This window comes from Mobula hypostoma, chromosome 25 (assembly GCF_963921235.1).
Source record: "Mobula hypostoma chromosome 25, sMobHyp1.1, whole genome shotgun sequence".
Lineage (NCBI taxonomy): Eukaryota > Metazoa > Chordata > Chondrichthyes > Myliobatiformes > Myliobatidae > Mobula > Mobula hypostoma.
In genome coordinates, this window is record NC_086121.1 from 46723593 (window position 1) to 46747187 (window position 23595).

At 43.8% G+C, this 23595-nt stretch overlaps 1 protein-coding gene across 1 annotated transcript in view; it reads right to left on the reverse strand.

Moving 5' to 3' along the window:
- Nucleotides 1-4379: 4379 nt before the first annotated feature.
- Nucleotides 4380-23595, reverse strand: part of LOC134337999 (complement C1q subcomponent subunit C-like) — a 28117-nt gene continuing 8901 nt past the window's right edge. The window contains exons 2-3 of the mRNA XM_063033482.1: nt 11243-11421; nt 4380-5693 (exon numbers count right to left, since the gene is read on the reverse strand). Of these exons, the coding sequence (XP_062889552.1) occupies nt 5140-5693; nt 11243-11411 (723 nt within the window). The 5' untranslated portion in view covers nt 11412-11421 and the 3' untranslated portion in view covers nt 4380-5139. The remainder of the gene's footprint in view (nt 5694-11242; nt 11422-23595) is intronic.

Consider the following 23595-nt stretch of genomic DNA (forward strand, 5'->3'; position numbering starts at 1 on the left):
AATATGGTGGAATTCTTTATTAAGATGGAGAGTGACATAGTTAATTCAGAAACAAAGGTTCTGAACTTAAAGAAGGGTAACTTTGAAGGTATGAGACGTGAATTAGCTAAGATAGACTGGCCAATGACACTTAAAGGATTGACGGTGGATATGCAATGGCAAGTATTTAAAGGTTGCATGAATGAACTACAATAATTGTTCATCCCAGTTTGGCAAAAGAATAAATCAAGGAAGGTAGTGCACCGGTGGCTGACAAGGGAAATTAGGGATAGTATCAATTCCGAAGAAGAAGCATACAAATTAGCCAGAAAAAGTGGCTCACCTGAGGACTGGGAGAAATTCAGAGTCCAGCAGAGGAGGACAAAGGGCTTAATTAGGAAGGGGGAAAAAGATTATGAGAGAAAACCGGCAGAGAACATAAAAACTTACTGTAAAAGCTTTTAAGGATATGTGAAAAGAAAAAGATTGGTTAAGACAATTGTAGGTCCCCGACAGACAGAATCAGGTGAATTGATTATGTGGAGCAAGGACATGGCAGACCAATTGAATAACTACTTTGGTTCTGTCTTCACTAATCTTCCGGAAATAGTAGGGGACAGAGGGTCCAGTGAGATGGAGGAACTGAGGGAAATACATGTTAGTAAGGAAGTGGTGTTAGGTAAATTGAAGGGATTAAAGGCGGATAAATCCCCAGGGCCAGATGGTCTGCATCCCAGAGTGCTTAAGGAAGTAGCCCAAGAAATAGTGGATGCATTCGTGATAATTTTTCAAAACTGTTTAGATTCTGGACTAGTTCCTGAGGATTGGAGGGTGGCTAATGTAACCCCACTTTTTAAAAAAGGAGGGAGAGAGAAACCGGGGAATTATAGACTGGTTAGCCTGACATCGGTGGTGGGGAAAATGCTAGAGTCAGTTATCAAAGATGTGATAACAGCACATTTGGAAAGTGGTGAAATCATCGGACAAAGTCAGCATGGATTTGTGAAAGGAAAAGCATGTCTTACGACTCTCATAGAATTTTTTGAGGATGTAACAGTAAAGTGGATAGGGGAGAACCAGTGGATGTGGTATATTTGGATTTTCATAAGGCTTTTGACAAGGTCCCACACAGGAGATTAAAGTACACGGTATTGGGGGTAAGGTATTGATGTGGATAGAGAATTGGTTGGCAGACAGGAAGCAAAGAGTGGGAATAAACGGGACCTTTTCAGAATGGCAGGCAGTGACTAGTGGGGTACCGCAAGGCTCAGTGCTGGGACCTCAGTTGTTTACAATATATATTAATGACTTAGATGAGGGAATTAAATGCAGCATCTCCAAGTTTGCGGATGACACGAAGCTGGCGGCAGTGTTAGCTGTGAGGAGTATGCTAAGAGGATGCAGGGTGACTTGGATAGGTTAGATGAGTGGGCAAATTCATGGCAGATGCAATTTAATGTGGATAAATGTGAGGTTATCCACTTTGGTGGTAAAAACAGGAAAACAGATTATTATCTGAATGGTGGCCGATTAGGAAAAGGGGAGGTGCAACAAGACCTGGGTGTCATTATACACCAGTCATTGAAAGTGGGCATGCAGGTACAGCAGACGGTGAAAAAGGCGAATGGTATGCTGGCATTCATAGCAAGAGGATTCGAGTACAGGAGCAGGGAGGTACTACTGCAGTTGTACAAGGCCTTGGTGAGACCACACCTGGAGTATTGTGTGCAGTTTTGGTCCCCTAATCTGAGGAAAGACATCCTTGCCATAGAGGGAGTACAAAGAAGGTTCACCAGATTGATTCCTGGGATGGCAGGACTTTCATATGATGAAAGACTGGATGAACTGGGCTTGTACTCGTTGGAATTTAGAAGATTGAGGGGGGATCTTATTGAAACATATAAAATCCTAAAGGGATTGGACAGGCTAGATGCAGGAAGATTGTTCCCAATGTTGGGGAAGTCCGGAACGAGGGGTCACAGTTTGAGGATAAAGGGGAAGCCTTTTAGGACCGAGATTAGGAAAAACTTCTTCACACAGGGAGTGGTGAATCTGTGGAATTCTCTGCCACAGGAAACAGTTGAGGCCAGTTCATTGGCTATGTTTAAGAGGGAGTTAGATATGACCCCTGTGGCTAAAGGGATCAGGGGGTATGGAGGGAAGGCTTACAGGGTTCTGAGTTGGATGATCAGCTATGATCATACTGAATGGCGGTGCAAGCTTGAAGGGCCGAATGGCCTACTCCTGCACCTATTTTCTATGTCTCTGCTGACCATGATGTCAGTATATCTTATCTCATTTGCCTGCACATCATCTGTTTCTCTGCATCCCCAGCCTGTTCATGTGTATGCCTAAATACCTTACATATTCTTATCAGTTCTGTTTCCACCACCTCCCCCACAGGCACCCACCACCTTCTGTGGAAAATAATTTGCCTCATATGTTTCCTTTCATCTTTCCCCTCTCACCTTAAAGTTCTCGTATTTGACTTCTCTTGTATATGATTTTCCATTCTGGGAAAAGTCTGCCTACCCAATCTATGTGTCTCATAATCTTCTGAATTCCCATCACGTCTCCCTTCAGCTTTCAACCACCCAGAGGTGAATGTCCAAGTTTGTTCAAACTCCCCTTATAGGTGATGTACTCCAATCCGGACAACATCTCCGCGAACCCCTTCTGCACCTTCTCCACATCTTTCCAAGTGTAGTGAGTGGATGTGCACACAATACTCCAAACATACATTAGCCTGAGGTGACTTCCTCCCTTTTATACTAATGAAGGGTCCTGCTATTTACATTACTTTGACCTCCTCCTGTTCTCGGAGTAACTGATGTGTATACACACAGATCTGACCAGTAGTATATTACTCAAAAACGGAAAGGTTTTGGGAGCATCTCTTGGCAGCAGCAGAAATCAGCTAAACTGCTACCTTCTGATGGAAAAAAAATGTCCCTGCCCTTGTCAGAGAAGGAACATTCACAGGGCTGCTGCAGTGTTAGCTGATTTTCCTCCCAAAGTGTGCATTTGACCTCCCAAAGTGTCCAGATTAAGTTCCATCTGCCCAAATTTCCAATTGATCTATATCAGGCTGCATCCTTTAACAGACTTCTGCACTATCTATAGCTCCATAATTTTCATGTCACCAACAAACTTACTGGTCTTTGACCTCCAGTCAGAATAACATCCTCCACCCCTTCCCTCTGTTTTTGGCTGTATCAATTTGTGACTCTGTCTAATATGTGACTCTGTATTTCAGACCACCCTACCAAGAGGAACCTCATTCTAGTTTGTGTTATGAGATGTGATTAATTTGGTAGCAGGTCCTGCTACTGGTTTTGAGTAACTCTGGGGATGGTCCAGATATGTCTGACGTTGAAGAAAGCTCAAGCATCATTTAGAAAAGAATGATTTTCCTGAGACAATGGAGGTTTTGGGAGAGCTTCAAAGGCAAGTTACTGAGAAACTGTTGCTCTGGCAGGAGAGACCAGGTCAGGGGCAGATGCTCAGTGGAAAGGCCAGTCTTTTATGGCTGAGGTGAGGGGAGATTTCTTTGTATAGAGGGTAATAGGAATTTTTTACTGTGGGATTACGTTTGCTCAGTTACTGAGTATATTCAAAGCCTTTTCTGGGCAAAGCGTTATGTGGGGTGAAAGGTGACAAGGGTTGAACTGAAAGGTGGAACAGACATTGGGGGAGAGCTTTTTGAATTGTTCTACTTCAATTTCTGTGTCCATGACGTTCATCACCTTCCAGTGCTTTTTCAAGATTCCCTTCTCTCCTGCACTTCAGCATTTTTAATGAAAGCTTGCAGCAGTCTGGATACTTTCCTTCACTTGACTCAACCAACAGACCCAGCTGTCCCTCCCAGCTTCCCGTAACGGTACTCAGGTCAAGGCTTCCCCGTGCAGAACATTGCAATGCCAATGCTACCTTCTTTGCTTTCTATCAATGCCATTGTACCTCTGGTTTTGAAGATATAGGCCTCCACTGCTTCAGCTGGAATAGGGAGTGCAGAAACTTAAGATTTTCTTGTGTCCATATCTCTGATATTTGGAAATGTAAGATATATGTCTTCATTGCTTTTGGAGATAATTGCCGATTGACTGAATATTCATATGTTTTGCCCTATCAGGCTGTTACTGAATACTCTGTGGTGAACATGATGCACATTAGGGAATGATTGCACTAATGATTTCACTTCTCCATAAGGTCGAGTGTGATACTCAATCATATACACATATAATTGCTGGTTTGTAGTTTGAGACTGAGTAATCCTTGCTGGTAACTGGTTTTCATCTTATGGACTCACTTCATTGTTAACTAATGGACTGAACCTGGCATCTCAAAAGTGGTTGTGAACTGGAACCAGAAAAATCAGGCAATGAACAAAATCTTCAGTTGAAGAACTTTTTTATTGAACATTTGTTCCAACAGTTTAGTAATACCTTCTTGCACATTACATACACAGAAAGAGATTTTGGTACTAAGCATTGAAACTACAGTAAGAGAGATAACACCTTTTTGTGAGAACTAGACTGTCAGACATACTTTGATCCTTCAAACTTAAATATTGAAATAAGCAAGATTTTACATAACAAAAGATTTTATATGGTGTGCGATATAATCTTTCAAAAATAAATGTTTTAGTACTGGAGGATAACAAAGGGAGATTATTAATATTTTTGAGAGATGTAATTTGATTCCAGGAAAATATGGGGCCTGAAAAAAATCACTGCAATAGGAGTAGACTTATAGCAGCTTGTGCTCTGGCAATAAGAAGGACAGAGATGCCTAAATGGATATGGGCTGAGGCTGAATGTGGCTGAATGTTTTCAGGTTATGTCAAACTAGTGATTAATTATACCTAATTTAATGAGGGTAAGGAAGAAATGCCCATATGTCTACTACACCCAGTGACGTATCTGTGTCCAACAATGAAATATTGAATCAGGACTAATCTGTACTTTTGCAGGAAATTTACATGGTTCCAAAGCACAGTTAGTTCACCTGATACACTCAGTTGTGGCACGTCAAATGACAAGGCACAAACGAGAGAAGAAAGGTCAGTTTTAATAGTCAGCTGTTTTATGTGGCAAAGACAACCCATTATAATTTTCAACAGAGCATTTGGTCAAAGATTTCACTTCAGTCTTTGAATTCTTAGTCTGGAAAGAGAAGGAACCCACTGAAGACACTGTCATGATTTTCTTTCCCTACCAAGGCATTGTAATCTGTTGCTTCGAGCCAGACCTTGTCATTGGTTAACAAATGAAGGACAATGCCTCCTGAACTGACCTGTTCAAATTCCCCGTGACTGCAGAAGGCAGCTTTATTCAATCCATTCATCTTCATTATCATGCACAAGTCGTTATCTGAACTAGCATGGAAAACAAAGTAATAATGGCCCGTTATGTTACAGGTGAACACTCCTGTGCTGCTATCATAGTGGCCTTGGTCATTGGAGATGACTCTAGTGAACCTGATGGGGGAATCTCGAGGTGGGTATTCATGCCCACCTCTTTTAGCGGAGAAGGCCGATTTCAATGTGCTCTTATGATCTCCTGATCTTCCCTTCTCCCCTTTCTCTCCAACTGTACCAGGATCTCCGCTGTCACCACCTGGTCCTCTCCGTCCTCTTTTCCCGATTGGGCCTGGCATTCCTTGGTTACCTTTCTCACCATATTCACCACGAGCATTTACCGAACCTGGGAGCCCTTTCCAGAAAATAGATCAAGTTTATTTTTGAGAAGTGCAGTCCAGTTCGATTATGTGATATGTTCTGAGATTATTTTGCCATGTAATGAGATATTACATAAATATAAACCTTTCTTCTGATGGTCAAGGACTCACCCAGGTACTGAATAACACTTGTAAAGTTGTGATGAATGTTTGATAGGCAGTGAGGATTCTGTTATAGTGCCATCATTTTAAGGTGGGAGGAGTAAAGTTCGAAAGAGATACTTTTGCAAGTTTTTTACATGGAGATTGGTGGGTGTTTGAAATGTGCTACCGGATGTGGTGGTGGAAGCAATGTTTAAGAGCCATTTAGACAGGATCATGGATGGGATTGTGGCGGGATAGGGACCATGTACAGTTTAAATTTACATCACGGCCAGCATAAGCATGGTCGCCAAAGGGCCTATTCTTGTGCTGTGCTCTATTGTTCTATGTTCTAAGGGTCTTCTGTTTTGTAATTCCAAAACATACATGACCCTAAATGACCTATAGAACAGGATCAAAGACTTTTATTGCACCATCTCCTTTACAAAGGACATGAGACAAGTCATGTATCAGTATCTGAGGTGAGAGTGCTCTGGGATGTCAGGAAATGGGTAAAGTCCTGACTACCCCCCTGAGTTTGGGTATGTCACTGGGAGGAATTAGGACAAATGGTTGTGTGGTAAGGTTCAAACAACCAGTTAATGTGGAAAAGTTAGGTGAGGAGTTAGTGGCAAGAGTCAGGGGGAAGAGTGTTTGACAGACAAAAGGTGATGGAAATGGCATGAACGGTGTTGGGCAGAGGGAAACTGAGGGAGGGCTCTAGTCAAATATATTTCACTCACAGGAACTCCCAGCCACACAGGCAGGAGTAATCCTTAACCAATGACAAAACAGATCTCAAGCATGTTGCTTCTATGTAAGGGAGCCTTAATATCTGTGGCCTGGTGCTGATTGTGTCTGTCCTTCTGGGGAAACCTAGATCAATCAACAAGTGCAGGACCCTTGTATATATGATGTACGTGGATGATTTGGCTCAGGCTGTTGGAGAGCTCATCAGTAACTTTGCAGATGACACAAATGTTGTGGAGGGTGGGCAGCACTTTGACAGTGATGTGTTGGTGAGATGGGCTAAGAGATGGCAGACAGTTTTTCACCATGGCAGACTGCAACACACCTCGTGAACGGCAAGGCCATAGGGAGTACTGAAGGTTTCATCGCAGGCAGGTAGTTTGGTTTATAAGGCACATGGGATCATCACTGTCCTTGGTCAGGCATTGAATACAAGAGCAGCGAGACTCTGCTCCAAATTTGTGAAACTTTGGTCAGACCTCAGCTGTGTACAGTATTATCACCACACTAAAGTGAACCTAGATTAGTGCTGGTGAGGGTGCAAAGGATGTTGCCTGGCATGAAGTGTTTCAGTTATGAGGAGGGGGCTGGAGAGGCTAGGTTTGTTTTCCTTGCAGTAGAGCAGGTTAAGAGAGGACTTAGAGATGGGTGAAATAAAAGGGAATTGATTTAGGATCAGGAATAAGAGATTGTGAGAGGGTCAGAGGGGTTTCGTTTTCACCCAGAGAATGGTTTAACCCTGGAACATGTTGCCAAAGAGAGGAGTGGAAACAGTCACTGACAACACTGAAGAAGTATCTAAGTGACCATTTAAAAGACTGTGGATTAGTGTCCATCTCTAGGATTATTATGATGTTTGGTGCTGATGAGACGAAGAGTCTGTTTTCATGCAGTATGGCTCTGTGGATCTGACCAGCAGGAAATTTTCAAGCATGCAGATCAGTTCAGTTATGCTTTGGTGCTAATATTTTATTAAAATCAAATTGACCTGAGTAATTGGGGGCCACACAGTTCAATGTCTTCCCACCTGGTGCTTCTGCAGTGCTTTAGCACCAGACTTGTTTAAAGCCTGGTTGGAATGAAGCTCAGGTCACCCTGTGCTAACAGTAAAAGATAAAAAAATAGTGAGAAAGGAAGGGAGTCTACAGCAGCAGAACAGGGCCCATGGCTGAATGACAGTAAGTGTGGCTGCGCTGCATTGGGGACGTTTGTAGCATGTCCAATCAGATCTTGTTCCTGTTTTAGAAATGCTGAAGGCCAGACGGCATTCCCAAGGAATGGAGGGTATGGAATCTGGTCTGATCTCTGTGGCACTGTTGAATAGAGTATCTGTGGGAAAAAAAATCCTGAGAGTTGAACAGTAACTTTGAAGAATTGTTTCAACTTACGTAGTGGTGACAAGAGTGACTGACATGAGAAAAACCAGGACCAGGAATTATATGCGGATTAATCTGGGACTGTCCACTCCAGACATTGAAATAAATTGATATTAATATTCCAGGTACATTTGTCTACTCCAGAACGACTGGGATGTTGGAAATCTAATAAAAATACATGTGTAAGTTGATAATTGCAGCTTCAGAAAGCTAGGAAATTCTGATCTCTGCATCTTTGTTGCCTGGACTGAACAGACTGTTTCAGGTCTCTAAAATTCAGAATCAGATTCAGATTTTTATTACATGTACATATGTATGTGTGTGTGAGTGTGCTTGTGCTATGGAATATATGTGTGAGGTATAGGGAGTGGGCTGTGCAGCATTGAGGATGGGGAAGAAAGTGGAGATTGTGATGTTGGGGTGTGGAGTGTGATGATTTTATTGTGGGGAGTATATACAGTAGGTCGTGCAGTGCGAGGGAAGCAGTATGAATGTGGGATGTGTTGAGAATGGGTGTGAAGTGTAGGCAAAGGGTATGGGTATGGTTTGGTCAGTGTGGGATGTGGGTGTGGATTGGACAGTGTGGGGTGTGGGTGTGAGATGGACAGTGTGGAGTATGTACTGTGCATTGGTCAGTATGGGGTGTGGTTGTGGTTTGGTCAGTGGGGTGTGTGTACGAATTGGTCAGTGTGGGTTGTGGTTGTGGTTTGGTCAGTGGGGTGTGTGTACGAATTGGTCAGTGTGGATTGTGCGTGTGGTTTAGTTAGTGCGGGGTGTGTTTGTGAATTTGTCAGTGAGGGGTGTGGTTGTGGTTTGATCAGTGTGAGGTGTGGGTTGGACAGTTTGGGTTGTGGCTCTTGGTGTGAATTGGTGAGTGTGGGGGGTAGGTATGGATTGATCAGTATGGGGTGTGGTTGTGGATTGGACAGTGTAGTGTGTGGGTATAGTTTGGTTAGTGTGTGGTATGGCTGTGGTTTGGTCAGTATGGGATGTGGGTGTTGATTGGTCAGTGTGGGGTGTGGGTATGGATTCGACAGTGGGATGTGGAGCATGGTTTGGTCAGTGGGGTGTGGATGTGATTTGGTCAGTGTGGGGTGTGGGTGTGGTTTGGACAGTGTGGGTTGTGGGTGTAGTTTGGTCAGTGTGGGGTGTGGGTGGGAATTGGTCAGTGTGGGGTGTGGGTATAGTTTGGTCAGTGTGTGGTGTGGCTGTGGTTTGGTCAGTATGGGATGTGGGTGTTGGGTAGTCAGTGTGGGGTATGGGTTGGTTTGGTCAGGGTGGGGTGTGAGTAGGAATTGGACAGTGTGTGGTGTGGCTGTAGTTTGGACAGTGTGTGGTGTGGCTGTGGTATGGTCAGTGTAGGGTGTGGGTTGGTTTGGTTAGTGTGGGGTGTGGGTGGGAATTGGACAGTGTGTGGTGTGGGTGTTGGGATAGTCAGTGTGGGGTGTGGCTGTGGTTTGGTCAGTGTGGGGTGTGGCTATGGTTTGGACAGTGTGTGGTAAGGGTGCTGGGATAGTCAGTGTGGGGTGTGGGTTGCTTTGGTTAGTGCGGGGTGTGGCTGCGGTTTGGACAGTGTGTGGTGTGGCTGTGGTTTGGTCAGTGTGTGGTAAGGGTGCTGGGATAGTCAGTGTGGGGTGTGGGTGTGGATTGGTCAGTGTGGGGTGTGGCTGTGGTTTGGACAGTTTGGGGTGTGGCTGTGGTTTGGTCAGTGTGGGGTGGGTGTTGGGATAGTCAGTGTGGGGTGTGGGTTAGTTTGGTTAGTGCGGGGTATGGCTGTGGTTTGGACAGTATGGAGTGGGTGTGGATTGGACAGTATGGAGTGTGGGTGTGGATTAGTCAGTCTGTGGTTTGGTCAGCGTGGGATTTGAGTATAGATTGGTCAGTGTGGGGTGTGCATGTAGTTTGGTTAACGTGCGGTGTGTTTGTGAAAATGTCAGTGTGTGGGGTGGGTGTGGAAGTTGAGGCTGTGGATTGTAAGGTGTGAGGTGTGTATTATGAGGTTTGAGGTTTGGGGTTTTGGCTGTGAGGTGTGAGTTGTGTGGTGTCAGGTGTGAGGTATGAGGTGTGAAGTTTGAGGTATGAGATTTTAGGTGTGAGTTATGAGGTGTGAGGTTTGAGTTACGAGCTTTGAATTATGAGGTGTGAAGTGTGAGTTGTGGGATGTCAGGTGTGAGGTATGAGGTATTAGCTGTGAGGTTTGAGGTATGGGGTTTTAGATATGAGTTATGAGCTTTGAGGTATGGGATTTTAGGTGTGAGTTATGAGGTGTGAGGTATGAGTTATGAGGTGTGAAGTGTGAGGTATTATTTGTGAGTTGTGTGGTGTCAGGTGTGAGGTATGAGGTGTGAGCTGTGAGATTTGAGGTATGGGGTTTTAGTTGTGAGTTATGAGGTGGGAGGTGCAAGGTGTGATGTGTAGGTCTGGGGTGCTGAGTGAGGATGTTGGTTGTATGTATTTTGAATTGTGTGAGTTCTGGGATATTGGGTATGTGCTGTGTGGTGGTGTTTGTGAAGTTTTCACTTTTCCCCTCTCTACATCATTGAAGCATGTAAATACTGACATCAGGATGGTGCTGGTGGTCCTGGAGAGTAAGGTGAATTTTCATGTACGTGAACAAAGACACAGATGTAAACCTGTGTTTGTAATTTTACAGCATATGATGTGAGCTCCATCTCTCTCCTGCTGTGTTTTATGTGGATCCTTAAGGTTGTTATAGCTGGTGTGGGGCAGTGTGGTGGTTGGGTTAAACTCCCACTACCTGTTAAATGCTCCCAATGGTTGCATCTCAATTAGCCTCTGACAACCAAGTTCAGCTCCTGGCCCTCACGTGCAGCCCAGCAGAACCATTTCTATTGATGGGAGAAGTGGCAGAGACAGTTTACTAGTGTCTTAAAACCAGTTGCTTAAAACCTCATCAACTGTGGTTGACAGCTCATTTAAGAGGAGGAATGCTCCAATCTCAAACCTCCACTGCTTTGCTGTTATACCCTCTCATAGGGAAGGTTTCAGGAGTAAACCCTGAAGAAAATTCTGGAGTTAGAGTCCTTACATTGAGCAACAACTCTCTTGATGTTGCTGATGCCAAACTGTAATGGTTTCTGCTGCTTGTTTTGGTTCATCTGCTGCATGGAGGTGGGGAGCCTGCTAAATGGACAACAGCTTGCTCTCCATGTCATAGTACCCTGGCTGGTGTATCATATTCTATAGACTGGGACGCAACATCAATGATCAACTCCGACCATTGGAAGGGACTCATGGGATGAATTCTCTGTAATGACATACCCAACCCAGAGAGGTTTCATTATTTCACATTTTACCTGGTTCTCCTTTTGCTCCTTTTGGACCATCTCTGCCATCTCTGCCAGGCATTCCTGGTACTCCATGAGACCCAGGTATCCCAGGAATTCCTGAATTTGTTTCTGAACTAGATACCAACAATCCCAGCAGTACCAACAGCAGCATCAGCGTAATACAGCTGGATTCCATGTTGTATTGTCTAAAGTTGGATGAGATCAAGAAACCTCAAGAGGTGAAAGAACTTACTGCACAATTATCAAAAATCATAGCATGAAAATCAATTCAATTCAAGTTTAATTGTCATTTAACTATACATTATGAATATAGCCAAACGAGACAGTGTTACTTCGGGTCCAAGGTGCAAAACACAGTATCAACCATCATATACCACAAAAAGCACACACAGCACGTACAAATTAGCAAGCACATAAACGTGCTAATATGATACAGCCATGCAATAAAAAAGTCCAGACTCGAGCCATAGAAATGAATTATGTCACGGTTTTCGAGATACAAAGCTTCTCCATGTCTTTAAAGAATAGATGGAGTTTTAAGCTTTCAGTAGCTACAACACATTATGTGTTTTACAAAGAAGATCAATGGACCTGCACTTGATTTAAAATTAATTGGTCAAACTCTTGAAGAAGTGTCAGTGGTAAAATTTCTCAGTATGTGGCTGGACAATAAGCTGACATTGAATCACCATATCAGTAAAATAACTGTTAAGTATAAAGAGCTTTAAATATCCTCAGGTGTCTATGTGGGTATTCTTGGGGTGCTACAGGAAAATCTTTGTTGACCATTTATATTTGTTTAATAGTTCTGTACTTGATTATGGCTGTTTTGCTTTTGGATCAGCTTCATCTTCAAATTTAAAATGATTGGATGTGATCCAAGCTCAGGCTGTAAGACTGTGTTATGGTGCAGTCTCTTGTTACAGTTGTGGAGGCTGAAGTTGATGTCAACATACTGGATTAATTTGAGGGGACAGAAAAATAATCACCCTGTTGAAAGTGTGTTGGTAGATTGTTGGGAACAACACAAGAAGAGTTTTTAGTTTTGGGTGACTGGGTTCTTATCATGCTAGGAATATGGGTTTGCTGGATTATACAACATGTCCCACTGTAGTTTTCTTGGTAACCCTGCCTTGGTTTTTTCCAAAGACTTTAGTTGATTTTAGGTTGCATAACTTAATGAAGTCCAAGGCCCTGATATGCCTGAGAGTCTGTTGTTTCATCAATATGTTAAGGAAAATTATTGTGATATGTTAACCATTTTTACTGATGGATCAAAAGATAATTTTCCAGGGAAGGTTGGTGTGCCTGTATTTTTGTGCCTGACTTACAGGTAACAATAAAGGAATACCTTACTCGCTGTTTATCAGTATATACAGCAGAACTGATTGCCTTCACTTTGGGTTTAAAGTGGGTGGAGGAAATTTGTCCTTGCAGTTGTAATCTGTTCAGATTCTTTTTCAGTTTTAACTAGTCTTAAAACAGGACATGCTAGCCGTAGGTCAGATTTACTGCTGGAAGCTCTTCAAACTTTATTTCATATTCAAAGTATGGATTTATATGTCTTCTTCTTATTGGTCTTTGCACGTAGAGATGTTGAGGGGAATGAGCGGGTTGATTGTTCGGCCAAAAAGGCTGTTAAAAGTTCATCTGTGGATATAGACCTTCCACTTAGCAAATCAGAAGCTAAGGCTGGGGTTAAGGATTCGGGGATTATGGCAAGACCAGTGGGATAATGGGCAGAAGGGGAGACACACTTACAGAGAACATCAAACTGTTGGGTTGATGAGAGAAGAGGGTAAAACAAGAAGGGAAGGAATTATTTTGACTCAACTGAGAATAAGGCGTACTATGCTTAATTATTCCGTATATTTTGTAAAACATCACTGGGGTGTGTAGGTTTTGTCATCGTTAAACAGTTGAACACATTTTATTACAGTGTGAAGCATATAAGGTTGAAAGAAATCAAATGCAGGCTTCGCTACTATCTTCGGGGGTTGATAGTTTTTATTTGAAAACTTTACTAAGTTATGGAAGTGGCTTTAATTTAATTCACAATATTGTCTTTAATTATTTACAATATGTAGGGCTTTTGGGGGTAATGTAGTTTTCATTTGTTAAAGAACTAGTAGGGGTTTTATTTCCCAATTCTTTACATTCCACACCAGTCCATCTTTAAGTTCAACTGCTAACTGCCATTAAAAGTCAGAAGAAGAAGAGGAAGAAATGGAGAACAATTCATGAATCAGCCAGACTGCAATGTTTCTTGCTATGTGTTTGGCTTCATCTGGTTTCTCTCTGACTGTCTAATTCAAGGCTCATATAACTAATGCCAATTTAGTACAGAGATTCTCCAAGACATCTGAACCCTTGCAGTTCCACAAAGTGTGGACAGAATTTTGGGCAAAAAAAAAAGACGCCACAGTTCCTGAGCATCTTGGTTATTACTTCTGTAGCTGTGTACACTGGGTTCCTTAAGGATGTTATAGCCAGGGGGGTGGAGGGGACAAGCTCCCACTACCTATTAAGTGTTCACAATGGCATGAACCTCAAATTACCTCTGACAACCAAGTCGAGCTCCTGGCCTCTATGTGTGGCTTAGCTACTAAGTCTGGTGGAACCATTTCTACCGACAGGAGAAGGGGAAAAGGCGGGTCACTGGCACCTTAAAACCAGTCGCTTCAGGCAGGTGGGACTAGTCAGCTGTGGCTGGCAGCTCATCTAGAAGAAGAAAAGCTCTGATCTCAAACCTCTGTTGCCTTGCAGCTACACCCACTCATGAGGAAAGCTTCAGGAGTAAACCCAGAGAGAAAAATCCAAAGCTAGAGTCCCTAAGGCAGGCTGGTAACTCCTGTGAAGCTTCTGATGCCAAACTGTATCTGTCATTCCCTGCCATTCTTTTGAGTTCCTCAGGTGTGTGGAGATGGGGGGATGGAAGCTTGCTCTCCATGTCACGCTGCCCTGCCTTGTGTATCTAGACTATTGCGATGCAACATCCATTGTCAGCCCTGAACGATGGAGGCCTCAACTCAACACTGGGACTGAGGCAGCAGAGTTAGGAGGACATTGCAAGAAGTAGAAAATGGTAATGATGTGTGTTTTCCTTGGAAAAGAGGTTGAAGGGGTTAATTACTGAGATGTATAAAATTGTAAGCAGAGTAAATAGAGCACAAGAGATTCTGCAGATGCTGGAAATCCAGAATAACACACTAAAACATCAGGTCAGGCAGCATATGTGGAGAGGAACATTTTGGGCTGAGACCCTTCGTCAAGACTGGAAAGGAAGGGGGAAGATGCCAGAATAAGGAGGTAGTGGGAGGCTAGAAGGTGATTGGTGAAACTAGCCGGGGGTGGGGGGGGGTTAGGTACGTAGGTGCATGGGGGTGGGGGAGGGAATGAAGTGAGAAGCTGGGAAGTGGTAGGTGAGAAAGGTAAAGATCTGCAGAAGGAGTCTGATAGGAGATGGAGAGCGGACCGTGGAAGAAATGGAAGCAGGTGGGGAGAGGGGGATAAACTAGCAGAAGTTAAAGAAATCGATGTTTATGTTGTCAGATTGGGAGCTACACAGACGGAATAGAAATATGAGTAATGACCCTCCATCCTGAGAGTGGCCTCATTGTGTTAGTAGAGAAAGCCATGCATTGACATGTCAGAATGGGAATGGGATTGGAATTATAATAGTTAGTCACCATGAAATTCTGCAAGTTGCAGATGGACTGAAGGTGCTCAACAAAGCAGTCAGCCAATCTATGTCAGGTCTCACCAATGTAGAGGAGGCCACACTGGGAGCACTGGATGCAGAAGATGATCCAGACAGACTTGCAGAAGAAGTGTTGCCTCACCTGGGAGGGCTGTTTGGGGCCCTGAATGGTGGTGAGGGAGAAGGTGAATGGGTAGTTGTGGTACTCATTCTGTTTGCAGCTGGGAGGGACTGCCAGGAGTGAGTTTGGGAAAAATGGAAAAGGGAATCACAGAGAGAGTGATCCCTACAGAGAATGGGAGGGGGGAAAGTAAACATGTTTAATGATAGGGTCGTGCCAAAGTAAACTTTCTTGCCAGAGCGGTTTAAATCCAAAGAACAGTTTTAAGGAAATCAGCAGAAAGAACAGCAGGAAAATAGTATCATTTTTTTCAAAAGGGTAGCAAAAACAAGCTGGGAAACTACAGGCCAGTGAATCTGACATCAGTGGTGGTTCAATTGCTGGAACAGATTCTGTGAGTTAGGATCGACCAAATTTGGAGAGACGATCTGATTTTGGACAATCTGCACCACATTGTAAGGGAAGTCATGTCTGAAAAAAATCTCCTGGAGATAACTAAGGGAGTAGATGAGGGTAGAGCTATTGGTGTTGTCTATATGGACTTTAGCAAGGCTGTTGACAAGGTCCTTCCCAGCAGGCTAATCCAGAAGCATAGATTGCATGGGATCCAGGGGAGAAATGGATTGGATTCATAATTGGCTCAGTGGGTGATGGTTGAAGGGTGTTTCTCAGACTGGAGGCCTGAGTCTAAGTCGTGTGCCACAGGGGTTCATAATTGATAGAAACGCTTTGGATGAGAATGTACAAGGCATGTTAGTATGCAGATGATAGGAAAATACAGTTGGTGGTATTGTAAGTAGTGTAGAAAGCTATAATAAACTACAAGGGGATCTTAGCCAGCTAGGTATGTGGGTTGTGATTAGCAAACAGCTTGTAGGAGATATAGGGGGTGATCTGATAGAGGTATATAAGTTCATGAAGGGCATAGGATGAAAGGACGTAGTCTTATTTTCCAGGGAGAGGGTGCCAAAAACTAGGGGGCACGGGTTTAAAATCAGAGGCAGGAGATTTAACAGGGACAGTGAGGCAGTTTCCTCACTCAAGGATGGTGCATATTTGAGAATGAGCTGCCAGAAATAGTCGTTGAGTTGAGCACGTTCAAAAGCCTTCTAGGGAAGTATAAGGGTAGGGAGAATTGGGCGGATGGAGCAGCTCAGTTGACATGGACATGTTGGGCCAAAGGGCATTTCCATGATGTATCACTCTGGATAGATCTCTGGGGGAAATTAACAGGATAACATTTGAAGAAGTAGCCAATGAGACTGTGACTGGAAAGATTGTTGAGAGATGATGAGAGGGGAGAATGTGAGGGGCAGGCAGTGAAGAGAACGATGGAACTAGCCTGTGTTCAGTGCCCCTATGCAACTCTGTGTACGATACAGCTATGACAGTGCCCTGGTGGCTCACAGTAAGGACTATAACATGGGTGCAATGTGATGCTGAGGTTAGAAATAGTGCAATACACGTGGCTAAGGAGATGGTGCAGGAGGAAAGGCTTCGTTGTCACTCAATCACCTGAAGTAGTCTTTTCCTCCACCCCGCTACACTGCGGAGTGTGCCATTGACAAAATCTACTGTCGGCTCCAACTGATGACATCAACACTGATTTCTCCAACTTTTTCTCCTGCCCTTCTCTGAAAGGCTTCATTGTGCTCTCATCCAGGGATCTGTGCAAATGGAATGGTTTGCAGCAATGGTTTGCACCTGAATTTGAAGGAGATTGATGCCCTTGATAGTGCTGCTTCAGTGGTTTAAACTACACTTGCTGGGGAATGGGAACAAGAGTACCAGGGCAGCTAGTGGTGTGGTTGTGGAGAAGGTACGGTAAATGTTAAGCTTACAGGAACCAAAATGTTGAGCATAGAGGGACTAATGTTTTGTGTGTGTCTGTTTCACTGTAAGGAGTATTGTAGGTAAGGAAGTTGAGCTTAGGGCATGGATCAGCACATGGAATTATGTGATTATAAATATTGATGAGAATTGGTTGCAGGAGAGGCAGGACTGGCAGCTCTGTCTCTTGGGGTTCTGTTAGGCATGATAGAGAGGAAGCATTAAAGGTGAAGGATTGGCATTACTTGTCAAGAACAATGTCATAGCAATGCTCAGACAGGACAGACTGGAGGGCTCATCAACTGAGGTTGAAACTAAGGAATATCAAAGGTAGATAGCAGACCGTTGCAAGAAAAATAAGGTTGTGATAGGTGCTTTTAACTTTCTAAATATTGACTGGGACTCTCATACTGTGAAAGGGCTGGATGAGATGTATATTGCCAAGTGTGTTCAGAAACATTTCCTTAATCACTTTGCATCTATTGGTCATATTTCCATTGTGATTTTGTGATCATAATTCTAATAGTTTCAAAACAGTTATGGAGAGTCATAGGTCTGGTTTGAGATTCCATGCTGTTTGCCAGGATTCTCTTTGTTTATTTCAATTCAACCTTCCATGCCACATTGCTAAGCGTCTGCAAGAGAAACTCTCCAAATGTAACGTACCAGGTCCCATCTGCTGGCCAATCACAAAATTCCTCTCTGGAAGGAAGTATATAGACAAGGCAAGCATATCTCCACTCATCCCATTCAGAGAACACTGGTGCACCCCATCACACTCAGTCAGCACTGGTGCACCTCATCCCACTCAGACAGCACTGGTGCACCTCATCCTACTCAGACAGCACTGGTGCACCTCATCCTACTCAGACACTCCTCTTTCGTGGTTTCCCTTCTACGGTAATCAATGATGCCCTCACCCGCATCTCCTCCATTTCCTGCACTTCAGCCCTCACCCCATCCTCCTGCCACCACAACAGGGACTGAGTTCCCCTTGTCCTTACCTACCACCCCACCAGCCTTCGGATCCAGCGCATTATCCTCTGCAACTTCTGCCACCTTCAACAGGACCCCACCACTAAGCACATCTTTCCCTCTCCACCCCTCTCCGCCTTCCACAGGGATCGTTCCCTCCGCGACTCCCTGATCCACACGTCCCTCCCCCACGGATCTCCCACCTGGCACTTATCCCTGCAAGCGTAAGTGCTACACCTGTCCCTACTCCTCCTCTCTTGCCACCATTCAGGGCCCCAAACAGTCCTTCCAGGTGAGGCAACATTTCATTTGTAAGTCTTTTGGGGTCATCTATTGCATCCGGTGCTCCCGCTGCAGCCTCTACGTCAGTGAAACGGAACGCAGATTGGGGGACGGCTTCGTCGAGCACCTCCGCTCCGTCCGCCACAACAGACAGGATCTTCCAGTTACCACCCACTTTAATTCTGCTTCACATTCCCATTCAGATATGTCCATACATGGCCTCCTCTACTGCCATGATGAGGCGAAACTCAGGTTGGAGGAGCATCACCTTATATACCGTCTAGGTAGTCTCCAGCCCCTTGGTATGAACATGGAATTCTCCTCCCTTCCCCTATCCCTAATTCACTCTGCCCCCCACCCCCCCCAGCTGCCCATCACCTCCCTCATGGTTCCGCCTCTTTCTACTACCCATTGTGTTTCCCCCTATTCCTTCTTCACCTTTCCTGCCTTTCCCCTCCCTGCTTCCCCTCCCCCACCCCTTTATCTTTCCTCTTACTGGTTTCTCACCTGGAACCTGCCAGCCTTCTCCTTCCCACCCTCCCCCACCTTCTTTATAGGGCCTCTGCCCCTTCCCTCTTCAGTCCTGACGAAGGGTTCCGGCCCGAAACATTGACTGATCGTTTCCACGGATGCTGCCCGACCTGCTGAGTTCCTCCAGCCTGTTTTGAGTGTTGCTTTGACCCCAGCATCTGCAGGGTGTTGTGTGTTCACACTCAGTCAGCACTGGTGCACCTCATCCCACATAGACAGCCCTGTTGCAGCACACCACACTCAGACATGGGCACTCACTCCTGCTCCCTGACACTAGGACCTCTGGCACACTGCTAGTGATTTCCATGTTAAAGACTGGAACATTATTTATTTCCATCTGTCATTTCTTTGTCCCCCATTACTACCTCACCAGGATCATTTTCCTGGTGAGGTCAACTCCTACCTCCCTTTTATCTTTATATAACGGAAAAACTTTTCATATCCTGCTTTATATCATCATCTATTTTGCTCTCATATTTCATCTTTTCCCTTCTTTTAGCCTTTTTCATCCAACTACCCACTCACTTTGCTATATTATGTGCCCTTTCCTTGGTTTTAATGCAGTCCTTAACATCCCCTGTCAGCCACGGTTGCCTAGCCTTATCATATGAGAACAACTTCTTCTGTGGGACATCTCTATCCTGCGCCTTGTGAACTATTCCCAGAAACTTCAGCCGCCTTTGTTCTGCCATCATCCCCACCAGTATCCTCCTCCAATCCACCTAGGCAAGCTCCTCTCTCATGCCTCTGTAATTCCATTTATTCCATTGTTATACTGATGCATGTGACTTATGCTTCTCCCTCTCAAACTGCAGTATGAATTTAATCATATTATGATCATTGCCTCCTAAGGGTTCCTTTACATTAAGCTGACTGATCAAATCTGGATTATTACACAATACCCAATCTAAGAAAGCCTTTCCCCTAGTAGGCTCATGCTATAAAAAGCCACCTCGTAGGCATTCAATATATTCCCTCTCTTGCAGTCCGACGGCAACCTGATTTTCCCAATCCACCTGCATACTGAAATCCCCCATTACAATTGTGACATTACCCTTATTACATGCCCTTTCCAACTCTGTTTGCAACCTCAACCCCATATCTTGTCTGCTATTTATATGATTCCCATAAAGCTTTTTTTAACCCGTGCTGTTTCTTAACTCCACCCACAAAGATTCGACAGTCTCTGAAGCTATGTTACTTCTTTCTAAACATGTTATTCCGCCTCTTATTACCAACAGAGCTACACCATCGCCTATGCCTTCCTGTCTGTCCTTTGCTGTTAAACTCCCAACTATGACATTCTGTGACTACAACTCTGTGACGCCCACAACGTCATACCAACTAATCTCTAATTGTGCCACGAGTTTGTCCACCTTATTCTGAATGCTACACACATTTAAATACAGCAGCTTCAGTCCTGAATTCTTTGCCCTTATGAAGTTTGCCTGTGTGGTACAACTTAACTCTTGGCTCTCTCTGCAGTTGAACCCAATCATTGGCTTGCCGTTCCTTACATTCATATTACATATTATTTATTTGTAAACCAGTTGGTTCATCCTGCATAGCAGGTATAGGTAGAAAAAAGTATCAAGTTGTTTGAAGAGCATAAGAAATGCAAGAGAACACTTAAGAGGGAAATCAGGAGAGAATAAAATAAAGACTTTACGTTGTACTGGCAGACAGGTGAAGGAGAATGCCAACAGATTCTACAAATATATTTAGAGCAAAAAGATAGAAAGTGACAAAATTGATCCACTTGAAAATCAATGTGGTCATCTATGCATAAAGCTGAAAGAGATGGGGAAGATCTTCAATGGAATTTTTATATCTGTATTTACTTGGAAGAAGGACAAAGGGACAGATGCAAAAACTAGTGGGGTCATGGACTGTATCTGGATTACAGAGGAGGAGGTGTTTGCTATTTAGAGGCAAATTAAGGTGGATATGCCCCCAAAACAGACTCCTGTGGAACACCACTCGTTAGCAGTAGCCCACCAGAAAAGGCTCCCTTTTATTCCTATTTTGTGCCACCTGCCAATCAGCCATTGCTTGACCATGCTAGATTCTCTCCTGTAATACCATGGGCTCATAGCTTGTTAAACAGCATCATGTGTGGCACCTTGTCAAAGGCCTTCTGAAAATCTAAAAAAGCAACATTAACTGGTTCTCCTTTGTCTATCCTGCTTGTTATTTTTTCAAAGAAATCCAACAGATTTGTCAGGCAAGATTTTCACTTGAGGAAACCATGCTGACTGCAGCCTATTTTATTATGTGTCTCCTCATCCTTAATAATTGACTCCAACATTTTCCCAAACACGGAGATCAGACTAACTAGTTTACAGTTTCATTTCTTCTGCTTCTGTCTCTTCTTAAAGACTGGAGTTACATTTACAATTTTCAAGTCTTTCAGAACCATTCCAGAATCTTGTGATTCTTGAAAGATCATCAGGCAAAATTGCAGTTAGTGAGATGTTGAAGGGTAACATGGGGGCAAAAGGGTGGTACATACAGGACTGAAGTTGTTATAGTTGAATGAATTCAACTATAATGCATGCAGTATACAGAATAAGGTAATGATCTTTTAGCGCAATTAGAGATTGCCAGATATGTTGTGGGCATCACTGAGTCATGGCTGAATGAAGATCAGTTGGAGTGCAACATCCAAGGATACATACTGCATTGAAAGTGCAGTAGATTGACAAGTAAACTGCATCAGCAAGTTTGCAATGACACCAAGATTGGGGGTTTAGTGGTCAGCAAGGAAGACTATCAAAGCTTGCAGCAGGATCCAGACCAGATGGAAAATGGTCTGAAAAATGACAGATAGAATTTAATGCAGAGAAGGTGACAGGGTCCCGCATGGGAGATTAGTTAGGGAAATTCAGTCGCTAGGTATACATGGAGAGGTGGTAAATTGGATCAGACATTGGCTCGATGGAAGAAGCCAAAGAGTGGTAGTAGAGAATTGCTTCTCCGAGTGGAGGCCTGTGACTAGTGGTGTGCCATAGGGATCAGTGCTGGGTCCATTGTTATATGTCATCTATATCAATGATCTGGATGATAATGTGGTAAATTGAATCAGCAAATTTGCTGACGATACAAAGATTGGAGGTGCAGTAGACAGTGAGGAAGGTTTTCAGAGCCTGCAGAGGGACTTGGACCAGCTGGAAAAATGGGCTGAAAAATGGCAGATGGAGTTTAATACAGACAAGTGTGAGGTATTGCACGTTGGAAGGACAAACCAAGGTAGAACATACAGGGTTAATGGTAAGGCACTGAGCAGTGGAACAGAGGGATCTGGGAATACAGATACAAAATTTCCTGAAAGTGGCATCACAGGTAGATAGGGTCGTAAAGAGAGCTTTTGGTACATTGGCCTTTATTAATTGAAGTATTGAGTATAAGAGCTGGAATGTTATGATGAGGTTGTATAAGGCATTGGTGAGGCCGAATCTGGAGTATTGTGTTCAGTTTTGGTCACCAAATTACAGGAAGGATATAATTAAGGTTGAAAGAGTGCAGAGAAGGTTTACAAGGATGTTGCCGGGACTTGAGAAACTCAGTTACAGTGAAAGGTTGAATAGGTTAGGACTTCATTCCCTGGAGCGTAGAAGAATGAGGGGAGATTTGATAGAGGTATATAAAATTATGATGGGTATAGATAGAGTGAATGCAAGCAGGCTTTTTCCACTGAGGCAAGGGGAGAAAAAAAACCAGAGGACATGGGTTAAGGGTGAGGGGGGGAAAGTTTAAAGGGAACATTAGGAGGGGCTTCTTCACACAGAGAGTGGTGAGAGTATGGAATGAGCTGCCAGACGAGGTGGTAAATACGGGTTCTTTTTTAACATTTAAGAATAAATTGGACAAATACATGGATGGGAGGTGTATGGAGGGATATGGTCCGTGTGCAGGTCAGTGGAACTAGGCAGAAAATGGTTTGGCACAGCCAAGAAGGGCCAAAAGGCCTGTTTCTGTGCTGTAGTTTCTATGGTTTCTATGTTGCACTTTGGGAGGACCAACCAAGGTAGGGCATTGAGGGGTACTGTAGAACAAGATATCTGGGAATCTTTCAATTGTTATAAGACCATATGACATAGGAACAGAATAGGGCATTCAGCCCATCGAGTCTACTCCGCCATACCATTTTGGCTGATCCCAGATCCCACTCAGCCCCATACACCTGCCTGCTCGCCATCCATTGATGCTCTGACCGATAAGGAAACTATCAACTTCCACCTTAAATATACCCGTAGACAACGACCTCCACCACAGTCTGTGGCAGACCATTCAACAGATTCACTACTCTCTGGCTCACAAAATTCCTCCTTACCTCTGTTATAAAGGGTCATCCCTCAGTTTTGAGGCTGTGCCCTCTAGTTCTGGATACCCACACCATAGGAAACATCCTCTCCACATTCTTCCTATCTAGTCCTTTCAACATTTGGTAGGTTTCAATGAGATTACCCTGCATTTTTCTAAATTCTAGTGAGTACAGATCCAAAACTGCCAAACAGTCCTCATATGTTCCTTCATTCCTGGAATTATCCTTGTGAACCTCCTTTCCTCCAAATACAACACATCCTTTCTGAGATGTGGGGCCCAAAGCTGCTGATAATACTCTAACTGTGGCCTGACTAGTGCCTTATATTCTATTTTCCTTGAAATAAATGCCAACATTGCACTTGCCTTCTTTACCACAGACTCAACCTGTAAATTAACCTTCTGAGAGTCTTACATGAGGACTCCTAAGTCCCTCTACACCTCTAATGTTTGAGCCTTCTCCCCATTTAGATAATAGTCCGCACTATTGTTCCTTTCACCAAAATGCATTAGTATACATTTTCCAACACTATTCCATCTGCCACTTTTTTGCCCATTCTTCCAATTTGTCTAAGTCATGCTTCAATCACATTGCTT